Genomic DNA, 26,512 nt, shown 5'->3' on the forward strand with positions numbered 1-26,512 from the left:
CGTTCTATTAGAGGTTTTACGGTAACAAATTTTGAAAGGTAACAACTGATAAGATTTACAGTACCGGTCAAGTAGATACATATACAATAACCTGTGGAGTTTGACCATTTTCAAAAATCTGGAGCTCGACTCTCAATTTTCCAACAACTTTGAAAATTTAAAATGGTTTGAAAAAGACTCAGATTGAAAACTTTGCGCTCATAGGTTTTTTGAAAGTTCCTAGTTTCTCTGCTACTAGTTGATTTCTGAAAAACACTCTGCTATTTCCACGTTTCCAGCACAAACCGGGTCAAAAAAGGATGTCTTTCAGAAATCGGCGCATAGCTGAAAAAGTAGGGATTTTCAAAAAATTCTGTGAATGCAAAGTTTTCAATCAAGGTCTGTTTCCGACCCTCCAAAAATTTCAAAGTGGTCGGAAACAAGACAGCCGAGCTTTAGATTCTCGAAAATGGTTAAAAAACGTCGTATATTGGCAAAACAATCTGTTGTTGTATATCTTATTGACCGTTACTTTATCTTATCATATCATCACAGTTTTGCTATCAATTCTCTTCTATACTACTTACTTCTATTCTCATCTTGGTCGTTCTCCATAGCGATTGTTGTCACATTCGGCTCTTCCGGACCTCTGCAATTATCATGTCAATCATTTGGAATACTAGCAACAAAAAGTAAAACAGAAAAAGTAAAAAAAAAAAGTAAAAACGAACCTATGAGATCTTGGAGTCTTCAATGGAGTCGACGTGGCTGGTGTTGATAGGGGTCCTGCTCGTTGTTCGATGGTTTTGTAGGAATTCCTGGAAGTTTATTAGACTCATAGGTTTGGAATGGATAGGAATATCGTATTTGCTCTGATAACTCTCCCTACCCGTACACTGTAAGCTCATATCTCTCGATTCCTATGAGAGATATCAACAATTGATTGACTAATAAAACTTTGGTGATATCATGATGAATAGTTTATCAGTTAAAAAGCTTCAAACATCATTCAAAGAAACGGAGAAAATTGAGCTCAAAGTGCACGTTTAGAGTAAGATTATATTAGAGAAAATAAGGTGATTACTGTTCAAAAGTAATTAATGCCAAGAAATACTCACCAAATAGTAAAAGAGTTGTCGTTTTCCATGTTTACGGTTGGCAGAGTCAAATGAAAATGACCAATATCCGGATTCAACGAAAAGGGGGGTGGGGTGGATGGAAAAGGACGACAGGTGTAGCGATAAATGGGCGGTCTGCTGCTGTCCTTGGTCCGAGCAGACGGTGGCGATTAGCTCCTGAAGAACGTCGAACAGGAAGCATTTCAAATTAAGAGAGCACAGAGAAAACGAAATAAGGCAGAGGATACCAACAAACCAATTAGAACAGTGTCCTAATGCTTAGAAAGAACCAAGGTGAATGTGCAAAACAAGAAAGAATATAATGGAAATTGAATGAAACGTGTCGGGTGGGCCAGAGGAAGGGACAAGAGTTTGGGTGGTCCATCTAATAATGGATTAATAGGATTTCAGGTTACTGGTTCTCTGAAGTAAACAACTTTTTGCGTATGACTTTTTCGGTGGCCAGGAAATAACAGGAAAAAGAGTTTATGGGTTTCAAACGTTTTCTGAATGAAAGATTTAGAGCTCTCAGAAAAGTGCTCTGAACCCATAAATCGAGTTATTTTGTGTTTTCGTAGGATTTTCATGCACACAGAATTTTATGAGATTTTAGTAGACTAGAAACGCCGGGAAGCGTCTGCAAAGGTCCCACAATGACAAATATCGTAGTTTTTTCATTTTCGGGATTCATTTTCTCTTTTTTTATTGATTATTGTGTGGTTTTCTGCTTTTTTCCTATAAAAAAGTCGCAAAATGAAATTTTCCAACGCACGAGAATCGAAAAAAATAAATCCTGGAAATCAAAATATTGTTAAGTTGACTGCTATGGTCGTTGTGGGACCTTCGACCACAGCTCCAATGTTTCGGACCAGTATAATAAACGATGGAACTTTTGTTTTGAGCAGGCAGCGTATTTTCACGTATTTCAAAGCAGAAAACGTATACGAAAGACAGCTAATTCACAATTCTGGTGTCATCTTTTGTTCTAGAAACGTCTTGAGACAAAAGAAAAGTAAAATAGTGGTTTAAAACTCGAGAAATACATTTTTTAACCAATTTCTGGGTTTAATTAATTCAAAAAAAAAACGATTTTCAAAAAGAATTATGCCACACTTTATCATTAGTAATAATTGGGAAAACTAACAATAATAACTTACTCTGAACAGTTTGATATCCCACGAATAATTGATTTTCTTTAACTATTCGATTTATTAATACAATACCCCTCTATTCGAATGCAGATTGCTGCCGCCAACACGCGTCCGCAAACACCCCACGTCCACACTGCACACTTTTCATTCAAAAAGGCGACCTTTCGCTTGCACTCATTCCCCTGTTCACCTTTGTTTACCTTTTTCCGCCACGTTTATTCTCTGTTCTTCAGTCGCCTTTTGCTTTTTGTCCCCTGTTTTCAGGAACATTATCGATTTTCACCGATAACAGTTCAAGTTTTGCACATTCCTATCGGGGAGAAGTTATGTTTGATAAGAAAGTTTGTGAGTTTTGCAGTATTTTGGAGTTGGGAATGTGGTGTTACGATTATTTAAAAATGGCGAAAAAATTAAGAGCAGAGTTAAGTCTTGTGTTATTTTTTCTGTCTTGTTTCAAGACAACTTTAAGTGTGGGCGGAGCTTAGGTTCCTTGTAGCGGAATCTTTTTTATCTCGAAAAATTAATAAAGTTCATCGAAAATCCTTGAAAATGAGCCAGTATGACTACAAAGCTAAAATGGTCCTTTATGGATTTTTCTACCGGACCCGATTTCCGCTCTTTTCAGAATTTTCGGCTGCAACTGAAATTAGATCATAGTAATATTTAATAATTCTGTGGTAAAATGATTGAGGCCACGGTATCAGTCTTGAAAGTTATGAAAAAGACTTTTTACAGTTTTCGCTAGTTCAAATCATATACTTTCGTGAATATTTTTTGAAACTTTTTTTTCTAGTTTCTTGGAAAACTGAGCAATTAGTTGCTGAAAAGGAAGGAACTTCCTTTCAGCGCTTAATCCGCCTACTTAACTCACTCATCATCCAGTATAAGTACATGTTGTTTGGTCATTTCGAAACTTTCGCTTCCTATTTTTTTTTCTTGAAGAACAATTTTTTGAAGTCCAAATTTCAAAGAATTTCGCAAGACTGAAAACGTTTGAGCACTTTCCAATAAAAACCGAGTATTCCATTCATCCCTCCACATAAATTTCCTAACCCACCTACTTGACTATTTTCCTCAAATCTTCACATGTGTTGGTTGATGGATTGCAATGCATAAAATATGCCGAAATCTTCTCCACTTCTTCCAAACTGACTATCTAGTTTGCCTTACGCCTTCCCGTCGACTTTTGCCATCTTCTGATGAATGAATTACATCTCTCTCTTCTCAATTTCCGACATGTTCCTTTCTTTTCCTTCTCCCTCAATTCAGCAATTTGTGTGCTAGATGATGAACCCTCTCTCTCCGTATTTTTTCGTGAGAATGACAACAGCTGTTTCTGGGGACGAGGGCATGTGATAGATGTAGTGAAATCTATCAAACTGGCTGAGGACCACTGCTTTCAATTCACCGCAAATCAATTTTTCATTCTGCAACCTTCTCAAACAACCAATTGACCTAAGATTGATGGCACTCATTACGTTTGAGGACAGACTGGAACAATTTTTTTAGTGTGTGTGTCGAGAAGAGTCTTTGACATGTTTTTTCGTTTGTTTTATGGATAATCTTCGGGTTCTCCCTGTCAAACATTTTGGCAACCCCCCGTTACTTTTTGTGTTTTTCTGCTCTTTCTTCTGTTGCGTAAGAAGATTAGTTGTGCTTGTTTTTGACACCAAGAGTTGAGAAGTGGTAGCCACGGGTAGGTAAAAAAAATAGTTTCAACCTTCTGAGAGTAGTTTCGATTTGTTTCTCTCATACTTGTAAACCATGCCTTTGCAGGCCCTGCTATAGTCTTATTTAGAACTAATATTTTGGGCGAACTTAATTAAATATGATAGAACCCCAACAAGAACTACAAAGTGATGCTATTTGGAATACTGTATCTTGTCTATGAACAAAATTCCAGACAAAAAAAAACAAAAAAACAGGCCTGGCCGCTTTATGTCTTGTAACTTTGTTCGTAGACAAGATACAGTTTCCCAAGTTGTATCACTCTGTAGTACTCGTTTAGTTCTATCATATCCATGTTAGTTTGTTCAAAAATTTTCATTGCAAAAGAAATTAAGGGTCCTCTCTTATTTAGCTTCCAATACTCTGAATTCCCGATTTAAAGAATTTTGGATTATTCAAATATGTAGTAATATATGGGTATGCGCGTTTTCAGCGGCCACCGCCGCCGCCACCGCCCTTCGCAATGCCATCATGTTCTCCAGGTTGGACTATAGGAAACGCAGAGACGAAGTAATGATCAAGTTGATATCACAATCGGTTTCCTCTCCCTACACAAACCTCTCTTTCTCCTCCTCACTACTTTTACGACTTTACTTTTTCAAATATTCATAACTCGGAAGTTGTGTTCCTGAAGTTTTAGGTTTTTCAATTTGAAAAAAATTGTTGTTGTGTTAGTCCTGATTGTTTTTTTTTTCTCAATTGTGGATTCCCGTCTAGGTTAGGTGCTCTTTTTTTGGCTCCGCCGGCTTTTTTGTTGTGGCTGGTGTTGTCTTTTCGGGGCGCGGTCTTTGTTGTTACCGGCCACCTGTTTTTTGTAAAGTGACATCAGAGGAACAGCTGTTCTTTTTGAAAAAGTAGGAAGAAAGTTTGAAGATAGAATTTCGAAATTTTTAAGTTTGAGAAAGTTTTGAAGAGTTTTATAATTGCTAGACTAGTTGAAGGGCCTTTCCATCAGAAGCCTCCCCTTCAAGCTCAATTAACTCGTTTTCTATAAGAGATACCAATATGTTGTTAATAGATAAAATGTTTGTCAAATTATCACTAATATTTTGTCAATTCACAGATTTTTGGCATCTCTCATACAAAGTGAGACAATCAAATTGCAACAATGGAAATAAAAGGTCGACCTATACTTGCACTTTGAGCTCAATCATCTCTTTTTCTATCATAGATATCGAAAATGTATCAACTAATAAAATGTTAGCGATATTATGCCAAACATTTTATCAATTAGCAGATTTTTGCTATCTTCTATTTAAATTGAGATAATTATTGTTGAATTAAAAAAACTGGGACCTGGGAATTTGAAAGTTGCGTTTTTTTTTATCTACGAAAGAGTGCGGTAAAAACGTAACATTTCAGACTTTTGTCTCGTTCGAGCTACTTTCGCGTTTAAGTTCGCTTTTTCGATGAAAAACAGATTCTAGAGATGCTGGCAATCATTTTCATACCAAGAAATCTAAATTTTGCCCAGCAAATACCACTAAATTACTAGAAATAAGTTCAGTTTACTACTGTAGTGATTTTGGAGCAAGGCCTTGAAAATCGACAGGGAAGCCGCCCGCGAAATTTTCCAGGTCCCAGTTTTTCTAAATAAAATAAGTTTTTTTATAAAAAAAATCTAAAAAATTCGACAATAAGCTTCTACAATAAGACAATAAGTTTCAGATGATCTTTTATTAAATTTTTGTTGCGATTTCTAAATTTCTAAAATTGAAATTCAAAATTCTGAGGTTTCATCCCACTCAGCTACTCAACTAACCATGCGCAATTGCCCAACATTTGATTTTAATTTGTTTGCCTAATTCCCTGTCAAAATCCACACCCGTGCACTTTTTCCTGCACCCCTTTTTTTCCACGTGCTTGTTCCACTATATTTCCAGTCTTCCAACCTGAAGCCTCGCTTTTTTTCTTTCATCTCTTTTTTTCCTCTCCCGTTCTCCCCCATCATCCCGTTCGCTTAATTCCTTGTTATGTACCGTACAACATTATAGTCAATCGGTTGGCGACCGACCAACGGCGTTCGTTTAACGTACTAGACATTGAGTATTAGTCCAGCAGCTACTTTATGCTATTCTATTCTTCTTTCCCCTTGCTTGTCTCCTCTTAAAGCATTTGGAAATCCGGTTTCTTGAATGAGTAGAGAGAGAGACGAATATTGAGAGATCTTTTACATTAAACGTTTCTCGTTTTTCTTGCGGATCATCAGGTGTTCACTTTTTCGAAAGTCAACTTATTAAAAACTTTCAAAAATCTTCTTCTTCTTTTTTTTTTGGTTTTTTCTCAATCTCTCAATTTCGTTCATCTTGGTGTAATTGTGGGATGGAAAGAAGGAAATATGAGAATTGAGGGAGAAATGAAGCAGAAGAACATCTTCTAGAAAAAAACATTCCGGATGACCTTCTCGATGTTCGTTTCTTGCGGAAGCCGGAAATGGCATGGATGTTATCAGGGATGAGTTTTTTGGTGGCATGTGGGAAGTAGGGTAGAATATGTTTTTTGACTTGAAAATAGGAGAAGTTGGGCGAATAATTTTAATTAGTCATCTAAAAAGGTTTTTGATGAACTGAGATAGTCAAATTTGAAAAAAAAAACAGTTTTACCACTAAATGTTTCAAAATACCACTAACACTCTAATATAATTATCCCCGAACTGGCAAATTTGAGCCCATATACCTCATTTCTTGTAAAAGATATCGAGAAGTTGCCAACTGGCTAAATATTTTTGATATTAATGGTAAGAATTTTGTTAGTTGACTACTTTTTGATACTGTTCACAGAAATCGAGATAAATGGGCTCAAATATGTAAATTAGGGTTTCAAACAATTAGAGAGTATTTTTAAGTTTCTGTATTTGCACATCTTCAAGTAGAAGCTCATAATATCCGTCTAAAAAACTGAAAAACTTGAAAATCTGTCAAAGTTCTCAGTGGGAAATATCATTTTCCCTCTCACAATCCTTTTTCAAAAGCCAATAAATTGTTTCTTTTTTTTGGTTGAATGCGAATAATGCACACGAGAGCTGATGTAAAGTGGTTTTTTTAGTACTCACCCTGTGAACCTGTTGTCAGTTTTCAAATATCTAGAAGTAGCTAATAGACCAGAAAAGCATCGGGCTGTTGAAAAATACTTAATCTGGTTTCCAGCTGGCTAGTTTTTTATTTTAAATTAAAATTTGAAAATTCCGAAGACCTGCAATAAAAAAGCCTCCACACTATAAAGTTCAAGCTAATTTTTCTCAGCTCCTATGCAAGATATCAGCAATGGGCCAAGTGAGTAAAAGTTTGTGATATTATGATGAACCATTTATCAGTTAACATGGTTTTTATATTTTTGACAGGAACCGGGATAAATTGGCTCAAAGTTAAAAACTAGATGCCCTTCTATTAGAGGTTGTTCCCCTTTTTCTAATTAATTTTCTTGAATACTCTGAATCTATGACCCACTTCTGCGAGTATTGAAATTTGAGACCCTTCAGAAACACTCTTTCTCACTGTTTTGGATATCAAAATGTATTCGCCAACTTGCCTTTACCTAATTTGCCCAACCGTGTTCTCTATACACATCTTATATTGGAGAGGGAGATATTGCCATCCGGAGTCTATCTTATATGGTCAATCGCCTTCTTTCTCCCCCCATGCCCTCGGACTCTCTTCATTTTTCCCACTCTCTCTCTCTTTCTCTCTATCCATGCTGGCCGGACTCCCCCCACCACATTACCTACAACTTACCGTCCCCCCGTCCGTCCGTGCGCACAGTCCTCGTCCTCTGTTTCTCTTGCGCACGCTGCGTCTCTCGCCTCCCACCATTCTTCCTGTTGATATATTGTCACAATTGGGTTAGCAACACCACAGTCAGTTTCGGTTCGACTTTGGCGGCGGTTAGGGCGACAGTCCTCCCGTATAGTTTGCTTGCTCTCTCTCTCGCGGCGCGCGCAAGAGGTTACATTTTCTCTCCCTGTGTCGTGGCGTCGTTGTTCTGTGTCGTTTTCACTCATTTTCCTCCCGAGTCTCTTCCTTTTTGATACCCGGCCCGCGCCGCTCTCGTCTTTTATGGATGAGGAAAGGTTGGGAAGTATATACAAAAGGTGTCCCCCGGAGTCTCGATCCATCCTGTCTCTATCGTTCTCATTGCCCTCAACCCTTTCCTCTTGTGTGCGCGCGTACAGGCCGAGGGCCGTTGGCCGGTAGGGGGTCCACTTGTTGAAAATGCTGTTTTTGTCGGACGGAAAAGAAGGACACGATTGCGAGAGTGTTGAGATAGAGAGACTGGTGCGTATGGATAAAAACGAATAAGAGCGCAATTATCAACTATTATTGGTTGATGGGACAGTAGTTTTTTGGGACAACTACTTTCAAGATCTTCTAGTTTTCGATTCAAGAGCAGATTCACAAATATTTATGTTTTTAGTCGTAGGCTTTTGTATTTTTTGCTTATTTCGCCTTCCAGAGATTATCTGGAAATCCAATCTCCCTCTTCACATTGACCCTTTTTTCCACTTCACTTCTTCCGTTTGGTGGACCTTTTCTCCTGCTAAACCCCATTTGTCGTTTCAAAACTAATCAAATATGCATGAAACCGATCATCTTTGGTTGAATTCTCTCTAAAACTACAACCTTTACAACGTTAAAGGACATGGGTTTACAATTCTCTAGGATTTAGTATTACAACTATGTCCACTGGAGGTCCATAAAATTCTCATTAAAAAGAACTAAGAAAGTGAGAGCGAAGAACTGTTCCAATGCCTATTTACAGCCACCCCTCATCATCATGCGCATACATTTTTTAACACTGAATCATGTCCTCCTCCCCCTCACGCATTTTTTCGCCCTGCATCTTACAGTTTGTAATATTCCCCGCTGTTAACTCCATGCCTCTAGCTGTTATGTTCATTGTTACATTTTTCCCGTGTACAAACTGTTCTGTCATGTGTTCTTCTTTGCCTTTCTCTTCTGTAAACATTGATAATCACAACAATTCTTACGTTTTCGTTTTTTTTCCAGAAGTCGTGCCGTATAAAAGGAGGTGTGACAGCATCTTCGCACACCTCTTTTTGCCACCATGGCGTTCTTGAATAAGGTCAAGAATCTGTTTCGGGCGAATACGACAGAGAAAAAACTACCCAGCTATATACAGGTTAGTTTTGAAGCAAATTTTGAGGAAATTGAGATACAAACGATTTAGGGGTACAGCATTTCTGAAAAATTCGAATTTTGTATCCCTAAATTACTTTGTACTACTCTCCGAATCCTAGTTTTGAGAATGTAAATTTCTTCATTGGCGTTATTTCAGGACAATGTAAATCCACGGGACCACTGGAATATCATAGGCGAGCTTGGCGATGGAGCATTTGGAAAAGTAGAGAAAGCCGTGTCGCGAACAGACCCAAAACTTTTTGCTGCCTCAAAATCTATTGAAATTCAGGAAGGAGAAGAACTGGAGGACTTTTTGGTGGAAATTGAGATTCTGTCAGAGTGCAAAGGACATCCAGTCATGTTGGGTCTTTACTCGACTTATTTCTTTGAGAATAAACTTACGGTAAGAACTTCTGAAAATAAATTGATTCATACAGTACTGGTCAGTGGATTTTGACCTTTTTTTTGGGGTCTGGAGCTTGACTGTACAGTTTCCAATCACCTTGAAAATTTTAGAGGATGTAAAACAAGCCTATATTGAAAACTTTGCATTCACAGACTTTTTGGCTTTTTCAAAGGGATTGAAAACTTGACAACTTGACAGCCGAGCTCCAGACTCTTGAAAATTGTCGAAACCAACTGAAAATCTTATTGATTAATACTGTATTTCAAAAAACAATTAATAGCAAATAATTCGTTTTTGTAGATGCTTTTGGAATTTTGTGGAGGTGGTGCCGTTGACAACATAATGTTGGAACTTGGACATCCGCTCAAGGAAGACCAAATTCGATACATCGGCTACTACGTCTGCGACGCTCTAAAATGGCTCCACTCCCAGAATGTCATCCACAGAGATCTCAAGGCTGGAAACATTCTACTCACGAACGACGGACAAGTCCGACTCGCTGATTTTGGAGTTTCCGCAAAACTCAAAAGCGAAAGAGAGAAGAGAGATACCTTCATCGGCACCCCATATTGGTGAGTCACAGTTTTAGATAGAGGTAGACATGTAAACATAACCTACATAATGCACTTTTATATGGGTGCAGTATGAATCAACCGAATCAAAAAAATTTACAGGATGGCTCCTGAGGTGATGGCATGTGAAACGTTCAAGGATCAACCATATGACTGTATTTCTGACATCTGGTCATTTGGCATTACGCTTATTGAAATGGCACAATGCGAACCACCACACTCGGATGTATCCGTTATGAGAGTCATTATCAAAGTGCAGAAGTCAGAGCCACCAACGCTACTTCAACCATCTCACTGGACCAAAACATTCAGTGATATTCTCGCAAAATGTCTAGTGAAGGATCCAAGATATCGACCAAATGCAACTGCAATCTTTGAGCATCCCTGGTTCAATAATGCTCCGTCGAAGAGAAAGATGATCATGGATCTTCTCACAGAAATGAACGCTGATGTTCAGGAAGAGCTGATCATTGATGGAGATGAGGAATCTGTCGCTGGATCTGACGAAAACTCACAGAGACGAGGGGACTCTTGGAGCTCAGCTTCAGAAAGCCCTCGACCAGCAACAACGGAAGGATTCAAGGTCCCTGTACTTCCACCGAATATCGAGACACCACCACCAGACACTCCACACAAGAAACGAGCTGCTCCACCGCCGCCGCAAGAAGCCAAAGCTGCACAGGAGTCGCCGGTGCTCAATGGAAAATCGGATAATTCCAGTTATGCAGAGGTAAGATTAATACGCCACAGACAAAGAAGCAGGCGTAAAACGTTTTTTCACAATCAGTAAGAGAAGGACTGTGACTCATCTTCGTACTGAATGAATCAGCCTGAGGAAGAATAATTAGCAAACTGGTTAAGATGTAACCACGCTCAAAATGTCATTACAGTTCTCCTTCTCCAACAGCAACACCTTCTCTGAAGGCAACGCCGAATTCTCCACACCATCATCCAACAAGAGTAGTGTGCATCTTTCCACACCCGCTGTTCTTAGCCTAAATACCAGCGGAAGTCCATCATCTGGTGCTAGCGAATTTGTCAGCCCTCGTCGTGAAGCTCTCAGCATCTTGGACGAGCTCACCACTACGCTGGACGACGAACAGAGCTCCAACTATTTCAACTCTCCAAGATCCGAGCGGCAGTCGCCAAGACAGTCGCCTAGTCAGTCTCCACAGAAAGAGCAGAAACAAGATTCTACTGTCCAACATTCAATTCGCGATACGATCATGGCGAATCGGGCTAGACCTTCGTTGAGTCCACAGTTGAGACGTAAGTTGCACTCTGACACCAGAGGCTGGTTTTTAATATTCAACGTTTTTTTAGATCTCTCTCCATCCAACTCATCATCATCCTTCGAGGAGTCTGTCAACCTCTCATTCCACAAGCTCGAGCCAGCTGACCACGCGGGATACATTGTTGCAAAACAGCAAATGGAAAAAGTCACTGCCACTATGCAAGAGCGTGCTATTGCTCATGCACAATCTCAAGATCGCTTGTCAGACACATCAAGCGAAAAACTGAGACAATCAGCGTCATCTGAAGGAACGGCCTCACCAAAGAGAATCAGTAAGGAACGATCGTCTTCTCCACATGGACAACCAGAAACTGTCTTCAAAAAGCCATCACAAGACATGTCCACAAGCTTTACGGCCCGGGATTCTCCATTCGGAAAATCTGAGCTCACAGTGTCCGCCACGTCGACACCAGCCAAAATCAGAGCCGCACCACAACGTGCTGAATCTAATCATTCTGTCAGAACAAGCACGTCTTCTAACTCGATTCCACATCACTCGGCTTCTTCGTCCACCGACTTTGTACCAACGCCGATCCCAGCGCAGCCAGAGTACTTTGATATTCCAAAGCATCATTATCAGAAAGACAAGACGACTCCACCTCCAGAGCCACCAGTCGACTACGAAGGTAATGCGAAGGAGAATGCTGCACCAGTTCCAGTTCAGAAGATACTGCAACCTGCGGTTCCAGCTCCATCTACATCCACGGCAGGATCGAAGGCAAGTACGAGCACAGCAGCGAAGCCACTTGGAGGTAGAAGAGATGGAAACCGGCAGACGATCACGAAGAAAACGAGAACATACATGATTGATGGTGTGCAAGTGACTTCGACGACGGTTCATGTGCTTGGAGTTAAAGATGACAAGGTTCAAAGGTAAGAAATTGCAGTTTTAAGCTTCATTCACCCTTATCAACGTTTCAGAAAACAACAACTACACGATCTCCGACGCCTTCAACGAGACGAAGCCCGACAGAAGCAAGAACTTCAAGCCGAGGGAATCAAGCTTGTCGACGAGCAAGCAAGAAAATTCGTATCGGAGCAGACGAACCTTACACGAACCTCGGAACTAGAAATGGATGCAATGGAGAGACGCCAGCGCAAAGAAATCGAGGATACCGAGGGATCACAAGAGCAAGAACTCCGAAATGCTCAGAAACGACTTCGCATCGAACAGGAGAAGGATATGCGGGCATTCAAGGAACGTCTGAAGCAAGAAATGAAGATATTCAAGCAGGAATTAACTATGCTGTCCAAAGTTCAAAGGAAGGACGCGTTGAAACAGCGCAAGGAGCAAATTGAGCATGAGCATCAACTCAAGGAGAAGGATTTCCTGATTCAACTCCAGCAAAATGCCGAAGCCATGCTTCAGAGGATGGCTGAGAAGCATAAGGAGCGAATGGCATCGATTGAGAAGCAATTCTTGATGCAAAAACACAACTTGCTTCGGGCCAAGGAGAACAACATTTGGGAATTGGAAGACAAGCAAATGAGGGAAAAGTGAGTCATTATTAGAAATTCAGTCTAATTTCGCAACATTCCAGATTCGTACTTCATCGTAAACTATTCAAAGATGAATACTACCTTCTCCGAACTCAGATGCTTGCCCGCCACCAACGTGAAATGGCTCAAATCGAGAAGAATCATCAAGAAGAAGAAGAGGAGCTCATTCGAGCTCTGACCAATGATCGCAAGAAACTCCCGAAAATGTTGCGTGCTGAGACTAAAACTCGAAGTGTCATGTTCAAAGAGAGCCTCCGCATCAGTGCTACAGTAAGTTTTATAGGCTAGAACTATGAGACTCTAGCAAAAAAGTTGAAATCGTTGCAGAACATGTCGAATGCAGAAATGCAAGAACGAATTCGGAGATTCGATGAGCAGGAGGCGTTACGAATGCGCAATGCGTTAGAGGAGCACGATGCCAAGTCGCAGAAGAAGTTGCAGGCCTCAAGGAACGTCATCATGCAGCGGTGAGTTTTCTTGAATGGTTGAATTTTTCACAAATCAATAGTCATGGTTGAAGGTTGTCGAGCTCGACGAGATGCAAAACGAGAAGCGTAAGCAGTTGTTGGAAAAGGAGAGGAATACCATGAAAGAACATGAAGCTAAGTACCATGAGATGCGCGAGATGTGGCAGGAGAACTTGATTGCTAGAAAGACGGTATGTTTTTCTTACAATAGCGGTCAATGATACACTAGAAAAACGTGTCTACTGATGATTTTGATCATTTTTCCAAAGTCTGCAACTCTGATGTCAAGCGTCGGATCACTTTGACAATTTTGGAGGTTGTAAAACAAGCCTAGATTGAAAAATTAGCATTCACAACATTGTTTGAAAGATCCTAGTTTTTCAGCTGTGGGGATATTTCTGAAAGACACCCCTTTTCACCCTATTTTTATCATATCAACGGGCCGGGCCGGGCCGGGCCGGATGACGAATATTGTCGGCACGGGCCGTCCCGTATCAATGGAAAATTGGGACACTACTTTTAAAGGAGGCGAGAAAGCAAAAATTTTGGAAGACAGTTTGGGGGACGAAATCGCGCCGCGATTATGTAGGCCATCAGTCAGCCAGGCGCCTTCGCGCCCCCGTAGCTCATCCGGTAGCGGCGCTGTACCCCTGAGCTGCCTGTCATGAGTTCAACCCCTCGTGGGGGTTCTCTAGGTAAAATACCAGGAAGACATTTTTTATGTCTGGCCTCCTTTAATTAAAAAAACGAATTATTCTAACAACGTTCACAAAATAGAAATTAGTCAAAAAAATTTTTTGTTCAAATTTTAAAGAAAAATTCCAAAAATTTCAAAAAAAAAATCAGCTTCTGTACAAACAGACACGGGCCAAGTAGTGTTTTCCAGAAACCGGCAAAAGTTGAAAAACTAGGAATATTTGAAAAATTCTGTGAAAGCAAAGTTTTTGATCTAGTTCTGTTTTACACTTTCCAAGCTTCTCAAAGTGATCCGACACTTGACAGCCGAGCTTCATTTGCCTGAAAATGATCAGATCAGCAGCAGAAAAATACGTTTTTGTATATCTCAAAGACCAGTATTGTATTTCTTCTTTGAACAACTCCTAATAACTTCGTCAGCCTTCAGGTACTGGAAGAAAAGTTCGAGGACGAGCTTTCAAAGCAAGAAGTCTTCTACGGAATGTCCTACACACCATCACAGGCTTCCACCCTCTCCGGTCGACACATGCCCTAGACGTGCATTTCGCTGAATCATTCCTACTGTAGCCTGTTGTGCCCGTTTTCCGATTCATTCCAACTACTCTCTGTACCAGTGCCTATTCAAAACGACACCTGCCTCTATTCAGCTTATTGTTCCCCGTGACTGATCACTGTATACATTTCTTTCTTCGAGCTCCCCCATCTCTATTCACCAAATTATATATTTTGATCCTAAGATGGGTATATCGCTAGTTACTGTGTCTAGATGGGTCATCTTGTGTCTTCAACAACTTTTTTCCCGCCTTACAACCTCCAAAACATTTCTCTTATCCTACGGTTCATCGCAAGTTACAACCCTGGCTGTTCTTGCTTCCCAAATACATTTCACCTCATTGACTTCCAATCAAAATCTGTTACCCCCTTTCTCCAAATATGCTAGTAATTGCACTTTTTGGATCTCTACCCTCCTTTTAGATTATTATTTTGTATTGAATTGTTTTTAATGTATAAGAAAAGGATAGTTTATACCTTTAAGGCATGCCTTAATAATAGACAACTCCTTTTCCTCTATGTTAGTTAATCAAATTCAAAAAAATTCCCCCTTTCTTGTTAAATGTTTTGTTCCTCATTACTCTCAAAATCACTTCCGTGACCCTCTCAATCTCTCTACACCATTTTTCGTTATCCTAATTTATGGAACATTCCTAAATTAGGAATTTCTTCCCATCATTCAAGTTCATTCATTTGTTCCAACAATTGTTTTATACACAAGCATCGTTCCGTCATAAAAACGTCGAGATCTTGATTTTTGGTTTGGAAAATTTCAGATTCGCTGATTTGCATAATATCCAAGAAACAAAAAAATGGAAAAAAGATTTCTTAGAAAAATAGAATCATAAACCAACTAGGGAATCGGATGAGTCATTTACTAGGAATAGACAACAACCCGTTGCGTCCTAGTGTTTTCTTTTTTTTCTTGCGGTCGAAGAGAGAGTAATATAGTTCCGTTTATAGCGGTGGCCGATTTATTGTACGAATCAACTTTTTTCTTTTCAAAAAATGTACGTAATTTGAGTTTTTGATGTAAAGTACTGTCCAAAAGTTTATCTCTTTTTCGTTGAGACGTTTATAGAATGACCCACGTAACTTCCAACTTTGAGCTGATTTATCTCGGTTTTTGTAGAAGATATCAAAAAGTGATAAACTAACAAAACATTTTTAATTTTATGTTGAACATTCTGTCAGTTAACCACTTTTTGGTATCTTTTACAAAAACAGAGATACATAAGTTTGTAGTTTACTGTGTTAAACTGTTTACGGTGTACTATTTCCGCCGAGTTTGAATGCTCACAAAATATATCAAATTTTGTCAAATGAGTCTGAAAATTTTTAAGCCTGTTAAACAACAATAGAGCTTCAATGTTGTAGTTGGCTACTTTTTTGTACGAGTTCATTCGAATGAGATAAGCCGTTCAAAAAATCAATACTCTGAACTCAATTTTGTCTGTAAAAGCTTTGGTGTTTTCTTGGTTTCAAGTGATATACCTCATTTGAATGAATTTCTACAAAAAAATTGTAAAGAAGCATCAGTTTTGTTTTCTTAACCTTAAAATATTCAATCACAGTCAACAAAACCTATCAAATGTTTTGAATGCCTAACATTGATCATTTCCAGCTGAACATTCTGTAAACACTCGCCAGTAGGCCACCAAATACATGCACTTTGAGCTAAATTATCACAACTTCTATGCAAGATAACAGATAAAATGTTAGTGATACTATGACAAACAATTTATCACTTGTCAGATTTTTGTTAGCTCTAATAGAAACTGAGATAATTGAGCTCAAAGTAAAAGTATATGGTAGGCTTCTATTAGAGTGTTTATGGTAGATACAGTTGATGAAACGTGGACGGTTCTGTAAGCCATCACTTCAATTGTTGTAACGAAGTTTTGAGTATCTCTACTCAATTGCAAAAACTTACAAAACAAATTTTCCATGCAAAAAAGGCAAAGTCATAATACCGTATTTCCTCTGCTAGAGGCTTTCTTAAACTGTCAATTTGAGGTCAATTATCACGATTTTTGTGAAAGACTTCGCAATATTGTGAATTGACACATTATTATCATAATAACACTAATATTTTTTTAGTTGATAAAATTTTGATATCTTCCCCAGTAATCGAGATAATTGAACTCAAAGTTGACGGTTTTGGTGGACTTCTATTACATGTCACTCTATTTTTATCAAGTCCTCCTCATTTTGTTACAAATAAAAATTTTATCTATCCATTTCTCTTCAGATTTGAAATCAAAAATACCTTCCGGTTTTTCAACTCTTCCTAACAGTTTCAAACTGAAAATCATTGACACATGCACACGTAAACAGGTGAAAAAACTGATAAAAGCAGTCGAAACCTGTGAGAGATGAGTCAGTTTAAATATTTTTGACCGATTGAACATTTCCGTTTTATAAAACTCACATCAGCAATAACTTTTTTGGCTAGTTCCAGAGTTTGTTTTCCACTTTTTTAGCGTTCTGTTCCGTATTCATACCGCTAAGCCTATTCCAATTGACTCATCCTCTTACTTTTTCACAAAGGTGAAATAAAAGAGTAGAGTAAAAACATCACATGTGTGTTGGTGTCAAAAAGACCGGATTTCGTCTAACCATGCGGTCTTTGTGACTCGTCAAAGTGCAAACGTCTATTGTGATCGAAAAGTTTTGAGGGTTTTCAAAGTGAAACTTTGAAAAATGAAGAGAAAGTGCTGTTTTTTTGCTTCGTGTGAAGAAAGTTATCTTAAAAAATTGTTATAACACTTGTCTAGTACCCTTGTCTAATTTTCTTTTGATCTCAAGTTTCAATTCTCTTTTAAAATTCCCTCCAACCACTTCTTTTGTTTTAACTTTTCCTTTAAATCTAACCATGGTCAAGTTTACGACCCTATCTTTTTCCTTGCACACACACAAACTGAGAAAATGACCGCTCGGACCCGTCCGGACACTTTCCCCCCTCAATTCCTCAACAAAGACTGTTTGCGTCTCTTCTACCCACACACTATCTTCTCCTCTTTCTCCTCATACCGCGTTGGACGCATCGTCCTCGTCCTCCCTCTTCACTAGCAGAGTCTGGCGGGCCACCAAGATAGCTGCCCCGCTTGTCTGCGTTTCTCACTCTCTCGCCTCCCACCAATACACCAAATTTCTTGGCTTTCTATTTCGCAATCTGTTTGATATATCTATAGCCAAATTAGGTGAATTAGCTGCGCGCTTGTCATTTATTCTCTTTTCTCTCCCCCCATTTTTGATGAATATTTACTTCCGTCTGTTCCGTTTTGACAGAAAGTCAGCCGCTGTTCAGTTTAATCTCGTTCACATTTAGCCGAAATCAAAAATGCATGCGATTACTACACTTGTCTTTCGTTATTTCAAGTGACAACTGACAAAAGTTGATACACGATACGTGTGTGATTCATTCATTCATATAAAATCTTCTTTCTTCACTTTTTTATCATCTTTTTTTCATGATATCAATTTCATTTTCTTCTCCGGAGACATGGTTTTTTTTTCTAATGAGATAGATAGAAGAAAAAACACGTGAGAATACAATAGACTTGTATTTTTGTTGACTTTTCCCTCTTCCCATTCTCGACGATTTGTCAACAATTGGGGAAGAAGAACACGCGCTCGGTCCCATCCATACAAATTTTGAGAAAAAAAGACGTTTAGAAAGGATTAGTAATTTGTACGCCTCTGATTCTCCGTTAAATGTTTTTTTCTATTGAATTTACAGTACCGGTCAATAAGATATTAAAAAACGTATTTTTCGGTTGCTTTTGGTCATTTCAAACATTTTCCGGAGTCAGGAGCTCGGCTTTCAAGTGCCCAATAATTTTGAAAAATTTGGCAAGTGTAAAACTGACCTGATTGAAAACTTTGCATTCACAGAATTTTTTGAAAACTCCTAGCTTTCTAGCTATTTGACAATTTTCAAATGAACCCCTTTCTTGCTCTTTTTTTACTGAAAAGTGAAAAAACAGGTATCTTTCAGAAATCGGCGAATAGCCGAAGATCTTGCAATTTGCAGAAAATTTTGTGGATCTAAAATTCTCAATCTAGGTCTGTTTTACAGCTTCCGAAGTTTTCAAAGCGATTGGAAACTTGTCAGCTGAGCTTAAGACTTCTGAAAATGTTCAAAATGGCCAAAAATCATCTGAAAAATATGCTTTTGAATATCTCATAAACCTGTATTCTACGTTGACTTCTATTCTTCAATTTGTTCTAACTTTCAGTATGCTCTTACCATGACGGACACAATTGATTTGAAATTATCTAGTCGTCGTCAATGGAACCCGGTGCAGTGTCCCGTCCATCTGGAAATCAACGGCCGGATACAAACTCCCGAATCTCTAGTCCAATATGCACTCAATAATCCATCATTCGACTTGGTGATATCTACACAGGACGGGCAGAATGTGTACATACCGTTTAAAGAGGATAGGTCAGTTTTTGAAATTATTTTCATGTTTATTACAGGCCAAACCGAGCCGGACTTTTGTCAAAATGTCATTAAAACATTTTCTTCCCGAAACAATTTGAAAAAATTATAATTGTTTCAAATTTGGAAAACCCAGGCTCACACAGTTAGGCCCTGATCTTTTAAGTATGAATTTTTTTCATTTCAATATTCAAATTCACAATTTCCAGGAAACTATTCACCTCCAATATTGCCGACGACCGATCAACTTCATCTTTGGTAAGTAACAAGATTAGTGTAATTGTTTGCCTATTTCCTCAACACTTCTGCCCTCATAAAGACACAGTGGCTGACCCTGAACTAGTTTTCGAGAGATCGAGTTTAATTCATAGCGTTGAAATAGTCTGATTTCATTGCGTGAATTGTGAATCAAGAGAAAAAAACTAACAGGAATCGATTTTCAGATCACACATTGTCATTTCCAAAGTGTGACAGAGGATGGGAGACATGCATTATCGTTGTGTAATTCGAAAGGTAGGATTGGGGATATGAATATTAAAGAAAAACAAAAAGTCAATTTCTCAATTTACATTCACAAAAAAAAATGAAACTACAAGCTTCGCTTGTTCCAAATCCAATCACTGTAAACACTATGGAATGTTCCCTAACTGTTAACTATGAGCCAGTTTATTTCTTTTTCTGTGAATTATATAAAAAAGTAGTCAACTGACATACTATTTATCATAATACTAAACGTATTTTGTCAGTTGACAACTTTTTGAAATGTCTTACTGGGACCGAGATAATTTGACCTGAATTTGAGAGTTATAGAGTTCAGAGTCTACAGTACAATCTCAATTGAGAGACTTAATTATGGATCATTTTGAATTTGAAAGTTAGAGTGAAATTTGCAAAAATTTACTAGTGGTTTTTTGGGAAAATGGGGATTCCGAGCTTTGGAAGTATCAAAAACTTATTTTCTGCAATTTTGCTCGCGAAATGATAGTTTGAGAGTAAATCGATACTATGAACGTTTTGTTCCGTAAGACTTCAATAAGAATTTAATATCGAAATCTACAAAAAACGATTTACAGATACTTTTATTGCTAATCATCATTTTTTCAGATATCACCGGTCTTCTCATGACACAAACCAATCGATTCGGTCTATCCACGTCTTCTAACGGGTCTTCATCATATTTCGTTCTAACGCCATACGTGGAGAATAATTGTGGTAAGTGTGTGCCAATAATGCTTGAAAGTAGAAACAATTTCGCATTTTCTGACAGAACTTAATCCGCTAACGGTGTGTAGTTTCATGGTACATTCATCAAAAAAGCGTACGGTAAAGGGAAACGGGTGAAACCAGTTTGCCACTTGTCGCGCCATTATTCTTCTTGTACCTCTCGTGTCCCAATTGTTCCAATTTAACGTTGTTGTGGATGGTCGAGTTAGACTTGATATTGAGAACTAGGCGAAAAGAAAGATTTGGAAAGAAAACGAACACAGCCGAAATTCGAGGCTAGATAAAAGCTTAAAAGCTAGAAAGCTAGCTTTTAATTTAGGAAAAATCAGGAATAATTTAAATAATAATGTTCTTTTTTCAGACCTTGGATCCTTGGCTCGCTTCTTATCATCCACCCACCGTAAAAAACGTCAAGCCGGCAAGACTGTCATCGACCGCAATCCGTCGTACATCAAGGAACATCTGGATGGACGGAAGCGATATGTCGAGTTGGCGCTGGTCGCCGATTACTCAGTGGTAGGTGATTTATGATCTGAACCCCCTGGATCGCTGTTCTTCTTTATTTTATAATTTCCGCTTTTCAGTACACCAAGTATGACTCAGATGAGAAGAAAGTCAACGACTACATTCAACAAACCATGAATATTCTGAACTCGGTTGGTTTTTCCTAGTTCTTCTGAAAATGACCAAGTTACTGTTTCAGTTATATTACCCTCTCAACATCCGTATCACTCTAGTACACTCAGAAATTTGGAAGAAGGGAGATCAAATATCGGTTGTAGTGGATTCGAAGGAAACACTGAACAATTTTATGGAGTACAAGAAGAAGATGCTGAAAGATAATTTCTTTGACACTGGGTACTTGTTAACGTGAGTAGATGAATTTCAGGATGAAAACAAAAAGTTACCGAGGTTCAGGACATTGAAGTTTGATGAAGGAGTTGTTGGAAAGGCCTACAAGGGAACGATGTGCTCATATGATTATTCTGGAGGGATTTATGTGGTAAGTAATTATTTACAAAAAGTCGACTGGCTTATCTCAGAAGAGTAAACCCCACATGAGACCGTCCCTTAATGGGATCATCGGTCCTAAAAAGATACCTCTTGTTTAACTAAAATTATAAGCTTCGTCTGAAAATAACGACCGTGGACCCACTTCTCCGAGCACAGTCCCACCCACGCCCCATATTTGAATCACTTTTTACGAATTATTTGAAATTCCTCTAGAATTCTTATCTAAAACGGTGTGCAAGCGCAACATTTAAGAGATAAGACATTGATTCAAGTATGGGACTATGGCCAAAGGGTTGGCTCCGTGAACGGAAGAATAAGATCACGTTTAACATTAAGGGACCCTCTTACACCCGAAAAAAAGCTACATGTGAACGATTCACAGCAGCATTTTAATTTAATTCTTACAGGATCACAACAACGATACGATTGAAACTGTGGCCACTTTTGCACACGAACTTGGTCACACCTTTGGTATGGACCATGATCCAAACGACAAAGACGTCTGTTACTGTCCTATGCCTCGCTGTATCATGAATCCACAATCCGGTCATATGGAAGTCTGGTCTGAATGTAGTGTTAAGAATCTTGCCAGCGGATTCAATCGAGGAATTGATTTGTGCCTATTCAATGAACCTGGCCAGAAACCAAGTGATGCCAAATGTGGAAATGGAATAGTCGAAGCTGGAGAAGAGTGTGACTGTGGACCGTTGAAGTGTGACAATGACTGTTGCGATGGCAGCACATGCAAACTTATCGGAGAGGCTCAATGTGCATCTGGAGATTGTTGTGATTTGAAGACGTGTAAGCCGAAACCAAGAGCAACAGTATGCCGTGCGGCGGTTGGCATTTGTGATCTTGACGAGTTTTGTAACGGAGAGACCAATGATTGTCCTGCTGACTTTTTTGTGCAGAACGGTGCGAATTGTCCCGGCAGAGATTTGGTGAGATTTCATTCTTTGGACAATTAAGAATTCAAATTTTGCAGGAGTTCTGCTACGAAGCCGGTTGCGGAAGTAGAAACGATCAATGTGCAAAACTGTGGGGCCCCACAGGTCATAATGGTGATGACAACTGCTACCGTAAGAATACAGAAGGAAGTTTCCACGGAAATTGTGGAACTAACGCGCATACCAAAGAAATCAAGAAATGTGAATCTGAGTGAGTAAAGCTAATATAATATCTATAGAAAAAAACAGAGTTTTTTCAGGAATGCCAAATGTGGACTTTTGCAATGTGAAACTCAAGCCGAGCGGCCCATTTTCGGTGATCCCGGTTCAGTCACGTTCTCGCACAGTACTGTCTACTCTTCTTCGAAACGAGACGACAAGAAATTCTGTTACGTCTTCAAGTCTGCGTACGGTGGATTGAATGCACCAGATCCAGGTTTGGTACCAGATGGAGCGATTTGCGGGGATGATCAGGTAAGCTTTCATACTGTAGAAACAGTATCAGAGATATAATCTTTAATTATTCGGAGGCAGTATGCGTTTCCTGGTATTAACGCGTCTCATTCCACAATTGTTTATTTATTTTTAGATGTGCATTGGTCAAAAGTGTCAAAAAAAGGAGAAGATCACCAAAGTGACGGCACAATGTTTAGACAATTGCAACTTCCGAGGTTTGTTATTATTCCCATTCAGACCAATTTTCGAATGTTGTAAACAAAGAATTTGACACTTTCCCCAGACACAAGGATTACCCATATCTAAACATTTCTAGGTGTCTGCAACAACGTCGGCAATTGTCATTGTGAAAGGGGATTCGGAGGAATCGCATGTGAAATTCCAGGATACGGAGGATCTGTTAACAGTAATGAGGCGTACAAATTCCGAGGGTTAGTTTATCATACAGACTGCAAAAAAAATGTAATGCGTATTTCAGAATAACACTCTCCTCAACATTCTTGCTGTTGTTCTTCTTGTTTGGTTTCCTAATCGCGGGGCTTTGCATCTACTATCGGGTGAAAAGGAAGAGAAATTTGGTTTCTGAGTAAGAAACAGTTGAAGGGTGCAATTGAAAATATAGTTTGGTTTCAGATGGTGGAGTGTTGTTAAGAAGAAGTTTGATCTACATGGAGACTTGGTTCCAGTCAGGAAAGCGCCACCACCACCATACGCGCAACGTATACGGTAAGGGTTTTGACTGTTTTGGTTATCTTCATAATTGTGAACGAATCGGCCTGATATTTCCTTCAATTTTACAAAGCTTCGACCGATTCCAAACCACAATACGCAGTAGCTGAATTTCCAATGAGTCGTTAGAAATAATTTCAGATTGAACATTCACTTTCACGAAAAAAAAACTAAAAAACAGGCTCAAAAATATAGTATTTGATTGTCCTACAAGAATTATGAAAGTTTACTAGTTTTTACATACAACAATGATAGAAACCAAGTTCTTTGCAATAGACAATAATCAGAAAACAACGTTATGACCGTTATCTATTATAATTCTGACATTTCCAGCCAGAGCTTCACAGCAATGTGGGGTGAGGACCATTCTCATGTGGCCGCCGCCGCTCAGCCAGCTCACCCTCGGAACTGTTACAATTCATGCTGTCGTCAACCTCCACGTTTCGATCCACCTTCGATTCCCATGGTTACTCTGAAAAATCCGAACCTCGCTAGTCCAACACCACTGTTGAATCCAAGTGAAAAAGAGCAAAACAATGAGAAAGTGGAGCATCAACGTGTGGAATTGTATGCTCCATCGGATAATTTCAGGAGTAATTCAGCGGTAAGTTGGATTTAGATTGGGTTATCTTCTCTAAAAATTGCAAGTCTCTTCTGTGGTGAAAATTTTAAATACCGAATAAACCCATGCTACTTTTAAGCGAAATCAAGCAAATTGTTTTCCAGGCTTCATTCAACACCCGCACCGGATCCCTACGACCCACTGTCCAGCCACCTCCAATTCCTCGGCCGACCAATGACGTGTTGACGAAACTGAACGAAGAACTTGAAAAGGAGAAGAAATTCGAGCAACTGTGAGAAAAAATTGTATTGAACATCTCATGAATATCACTTTTTTTTTGCAGAAACAAAACACTTCCATTGCCACCCCCACTACCGAAGGAGAAACCGAAGACTGCAACAAGTCTACGTCGGAATGAGAGCATGAGACCCGAACAGGCACCACCACCACCGCCGCCAGCTCATGCGGTGAGTAAACTATACATGGGAAGAGTGAAATATGATGTTACCGTAATCAGGCATTAACGAATGAGACTAACACAGACTATTATGACATAGAAGAGAACTTTATGTTGCAGCACTTATCTAGAGTAGCACATACAGAATCATATAACTTAAATAATCTTCCCGGAGTAGTTGCAAATGGTGATTACTATTCTGCTTACCGACTTTCAAAAAATCATAGCTTCTCGAACTTTAAGGTTAGTCAGAGAACTGTAGGGAGACCACATCTAGGTCCGAAAGCCCATGCAGTATTTCCAGCTGTCTATAAATAGTTTCGAATGTTATCCCAACCTTTGCTGGGCCGTTTGAGATGATAGATCAATTTCTGTTGCCTTTGAGCCCAAATTTGAGGTTTTCTATGAACCAATACAGTGACAGACCAGAACAAGAGTTCTTAATGATCCCTTCCTTTGAAAATAATGGAATAACTCTGAATTCAAAATACATTTTTTTTGTGTTTTGGTCCTCTCAACTAAGCATACAAAAAACTAAGTTCTCCACTTTAATAATTCCTCTTGATGGGATGAACACATCTGTAAGGTTTTGTGACGCTCCGAGCATATTATGTACTTATGCACCAGCCTACATAATTCCATCTTAAAGTTTTTTGCTTCATCGTTCCAGAGTTTACACCTTGATTAGTGTAATTGATGATCAGTGAAATTGTGCGAAACTTCTAAAACAGAATATAATTTTTCAGAAACCATCTCTACCATCGAAACCACCAAAGAACAGCAGCTCTTCTGAAAAGGATGAATCCACGGAAGAGGAAAAAGTGGACGTTCGATCAATGGCTGCTATGTTCAATCAGAAGTTGAAGAAATGATTGGACTCTGTATAAATTATAATCTAAATCTTATCGATATAATTGAATCTCAACGAAATACTCAAAACCTTCTCCAGTCACTATACCCAATTCTACGTCAAAAGTTATATGATCCAGACTACCCTGTGATATTTGTTCTTCTCGTCTTTGAAAGCTCTTTTTTGAAGCTTTAGATTACCCGTTGCTTTCAAAATCTCGATTCCACAAACTGAAGCTTTGATTCTTCTAGGTTTTTCCCATTTTCTTTTGTCACATCCCACCACTCGATTACGCGTACCTGTGATTTGATCATTATTTTTTGAGTATGACCAGTCAAACTACTGTTGGTCAGTTTTTGCTTGCCTGTAATAAAGAATAAATATTGAACGAAATTGTGTACTTTTTTGTTGATAAAACAAATTATTGTTACTGATTTTCTAAAGGTTCTCTAGTTCATAATCTTTCTCATTCATAAGGGCTTCATTTAAGATTCTCTTTGAAAATCTAGGATTCGTGTGGCATGAAATCATAAATTTGAAAAAAAAATTATTGAAGGTTTTCCTAATCTCTGTTTCTGATTTCATGGTTTTAGAATACTTGGAAATCAAAAACCGTGGGTCTAGGTTTTTTGAAAGTTTCAATGAAATTCTGGAATTTCGAAAAATTTTTCGTGAAAAATATTAGGTTGGAAGGAAAGTAACTGTCCATTTATTTAATTTGTGAATAACACAAAAATAATAATTATCCAAGATTGACAGTATGCACTGTCGTGGTGCACGACATGCTGACAACATTCAGGTAACTTGTGGATACCATTCCTCCAAAAGCCAGCTGGCCGCGAATCAAATCATAGTGCTGTTTTTTCCTCATCGACATTGTAAACGTTGCACATCTCCAAAGAACCAATAATGAAAGGGTCAAGTATGGAGTTTGAGGAATGTGGAGAGCCCTCCATTCCGTAGGACAGAATTGACATTCCTTAATTAACGCGAGATCCAATGTTCCACGGAAAGCCAAGTAAGACCTGGGCCGCTTTAGCTGGACGCTTTTTCTTTACGCCCCCTCAAACTCCTGATTTGATTTTTTGTTTCTGTGTTTAAAAAATTAAACAATGGACAGTTACTTTCCTTGCAACCCTATTTAACTATACTCCATTCTTGTTCAACTTTTGATTTGGCAGAAACATCACTCATTTTTCACTCACTCCGAAACTCCTTCAAATAAACT

The 26,512-nt window shown here is 38.8% G+C and overlaps 3 protein-coding genes across 3 annotated transcripts in view; 2 read left to right on the forward strand and 1 right to left on the reverse strand.

Annotated features, from left to right (window-relative positions):
* Positions 1-1,126, reverse strand: part of CBG07390 — a gene marked incomplete at both ends in the record, with an annotated part of 4,260 nt that extends 3,134 nt beyond the window's left edge. The window contains 3 exons of the mRNA XM_045240600.1: positions 567-628; positions 711-797; positions 1,098-1,126. Coding sequence (XP_045093539.1) covers positions 567-628; positions 711-797; positions 1,098-1,126 — 178 coding nt within the window. The remainder of the gene's footprint in view (positions 1-566; positions 629-710; positions 798-1,097) is intronic.
* A 7,911-nt stretch (positions 1,127-9,037) lies between these two features.
* Cbr-gck-4 lies at positions 9,038-14,581 on the forward strand (the record flags this gene model as incomplete). The annotated part of the gene is made up of 10 exons (XM_045240601.1): positions 9,038-9,112; positions 9,269-9,514; positions 9,818-10,089; positions 10,192-10,819; positions 10,980-12,256; positions 12,305-12,880; positions 12,904-13,153; positions 13,211-13,336; positions 13,404-13,541; positions 14,474-14,581. The coding sequence occupies 10 exons, from the start codon at positions 9,038-9,040 to the stop codon at positions 14,579-14,581; spliced, it is 3,696 nt and encodes a 1,231-aa protein (XP_045093540.1).
* A 4,270-nt stretch (positions 14,582-18,851) lies between these two features.
* On the forward strand, positions 18,852-25,306 carry Cbr-adm-2 (the record flags this gene model as incomplete). Its single annotated transcript, XM_045240602.1, has 21 exons — positions 18,852-19,048; positions 19,255-19,372; positions 19,489-19,558; positions 20,150-20,265; positions 20,510-20,531; positions 20,631-20,785; positions 20,854-20,925; positions 20,961-21,139; positions 21,188-21,272; positions 21,691-22,224; positions 22,269-22,441; positions 22,491-22,728; positions 22,820-22,901; positions 23,003-23,117; positions 23,165-23,272; positions 23,320-23,412; positions 23,749-24,019; positions 24,142-24,269; positions 24,321-24,444; positions 24,555-24,677; positions 25,181-25,306. 21 exons carry the CDS (start codon positions 18,852-18,854, stop codon positions 25,304-25,306), a joined length of 3,129 nt encoding a protein of 1,042 aa, XP_045093541.1.
* Between the last annotated feature and the right edge of the window lie 1,206 nt (positions 25,307-26,512).

The sequence above is a fragment of the Caenorhabditis briggsae genome, assembly GCF_000004555.2.
Source record: "Caenorhabditis briggsae complete genome, chrX, whole genome shotgun sequence".
Classification (NCBI taxonomy): Eukaryota; Metazoa; Nematoda; class Chromadorea; order Rhabditida; family Rhabditidae; genus Caenorhabditis; species Caenorhabditis briggsae.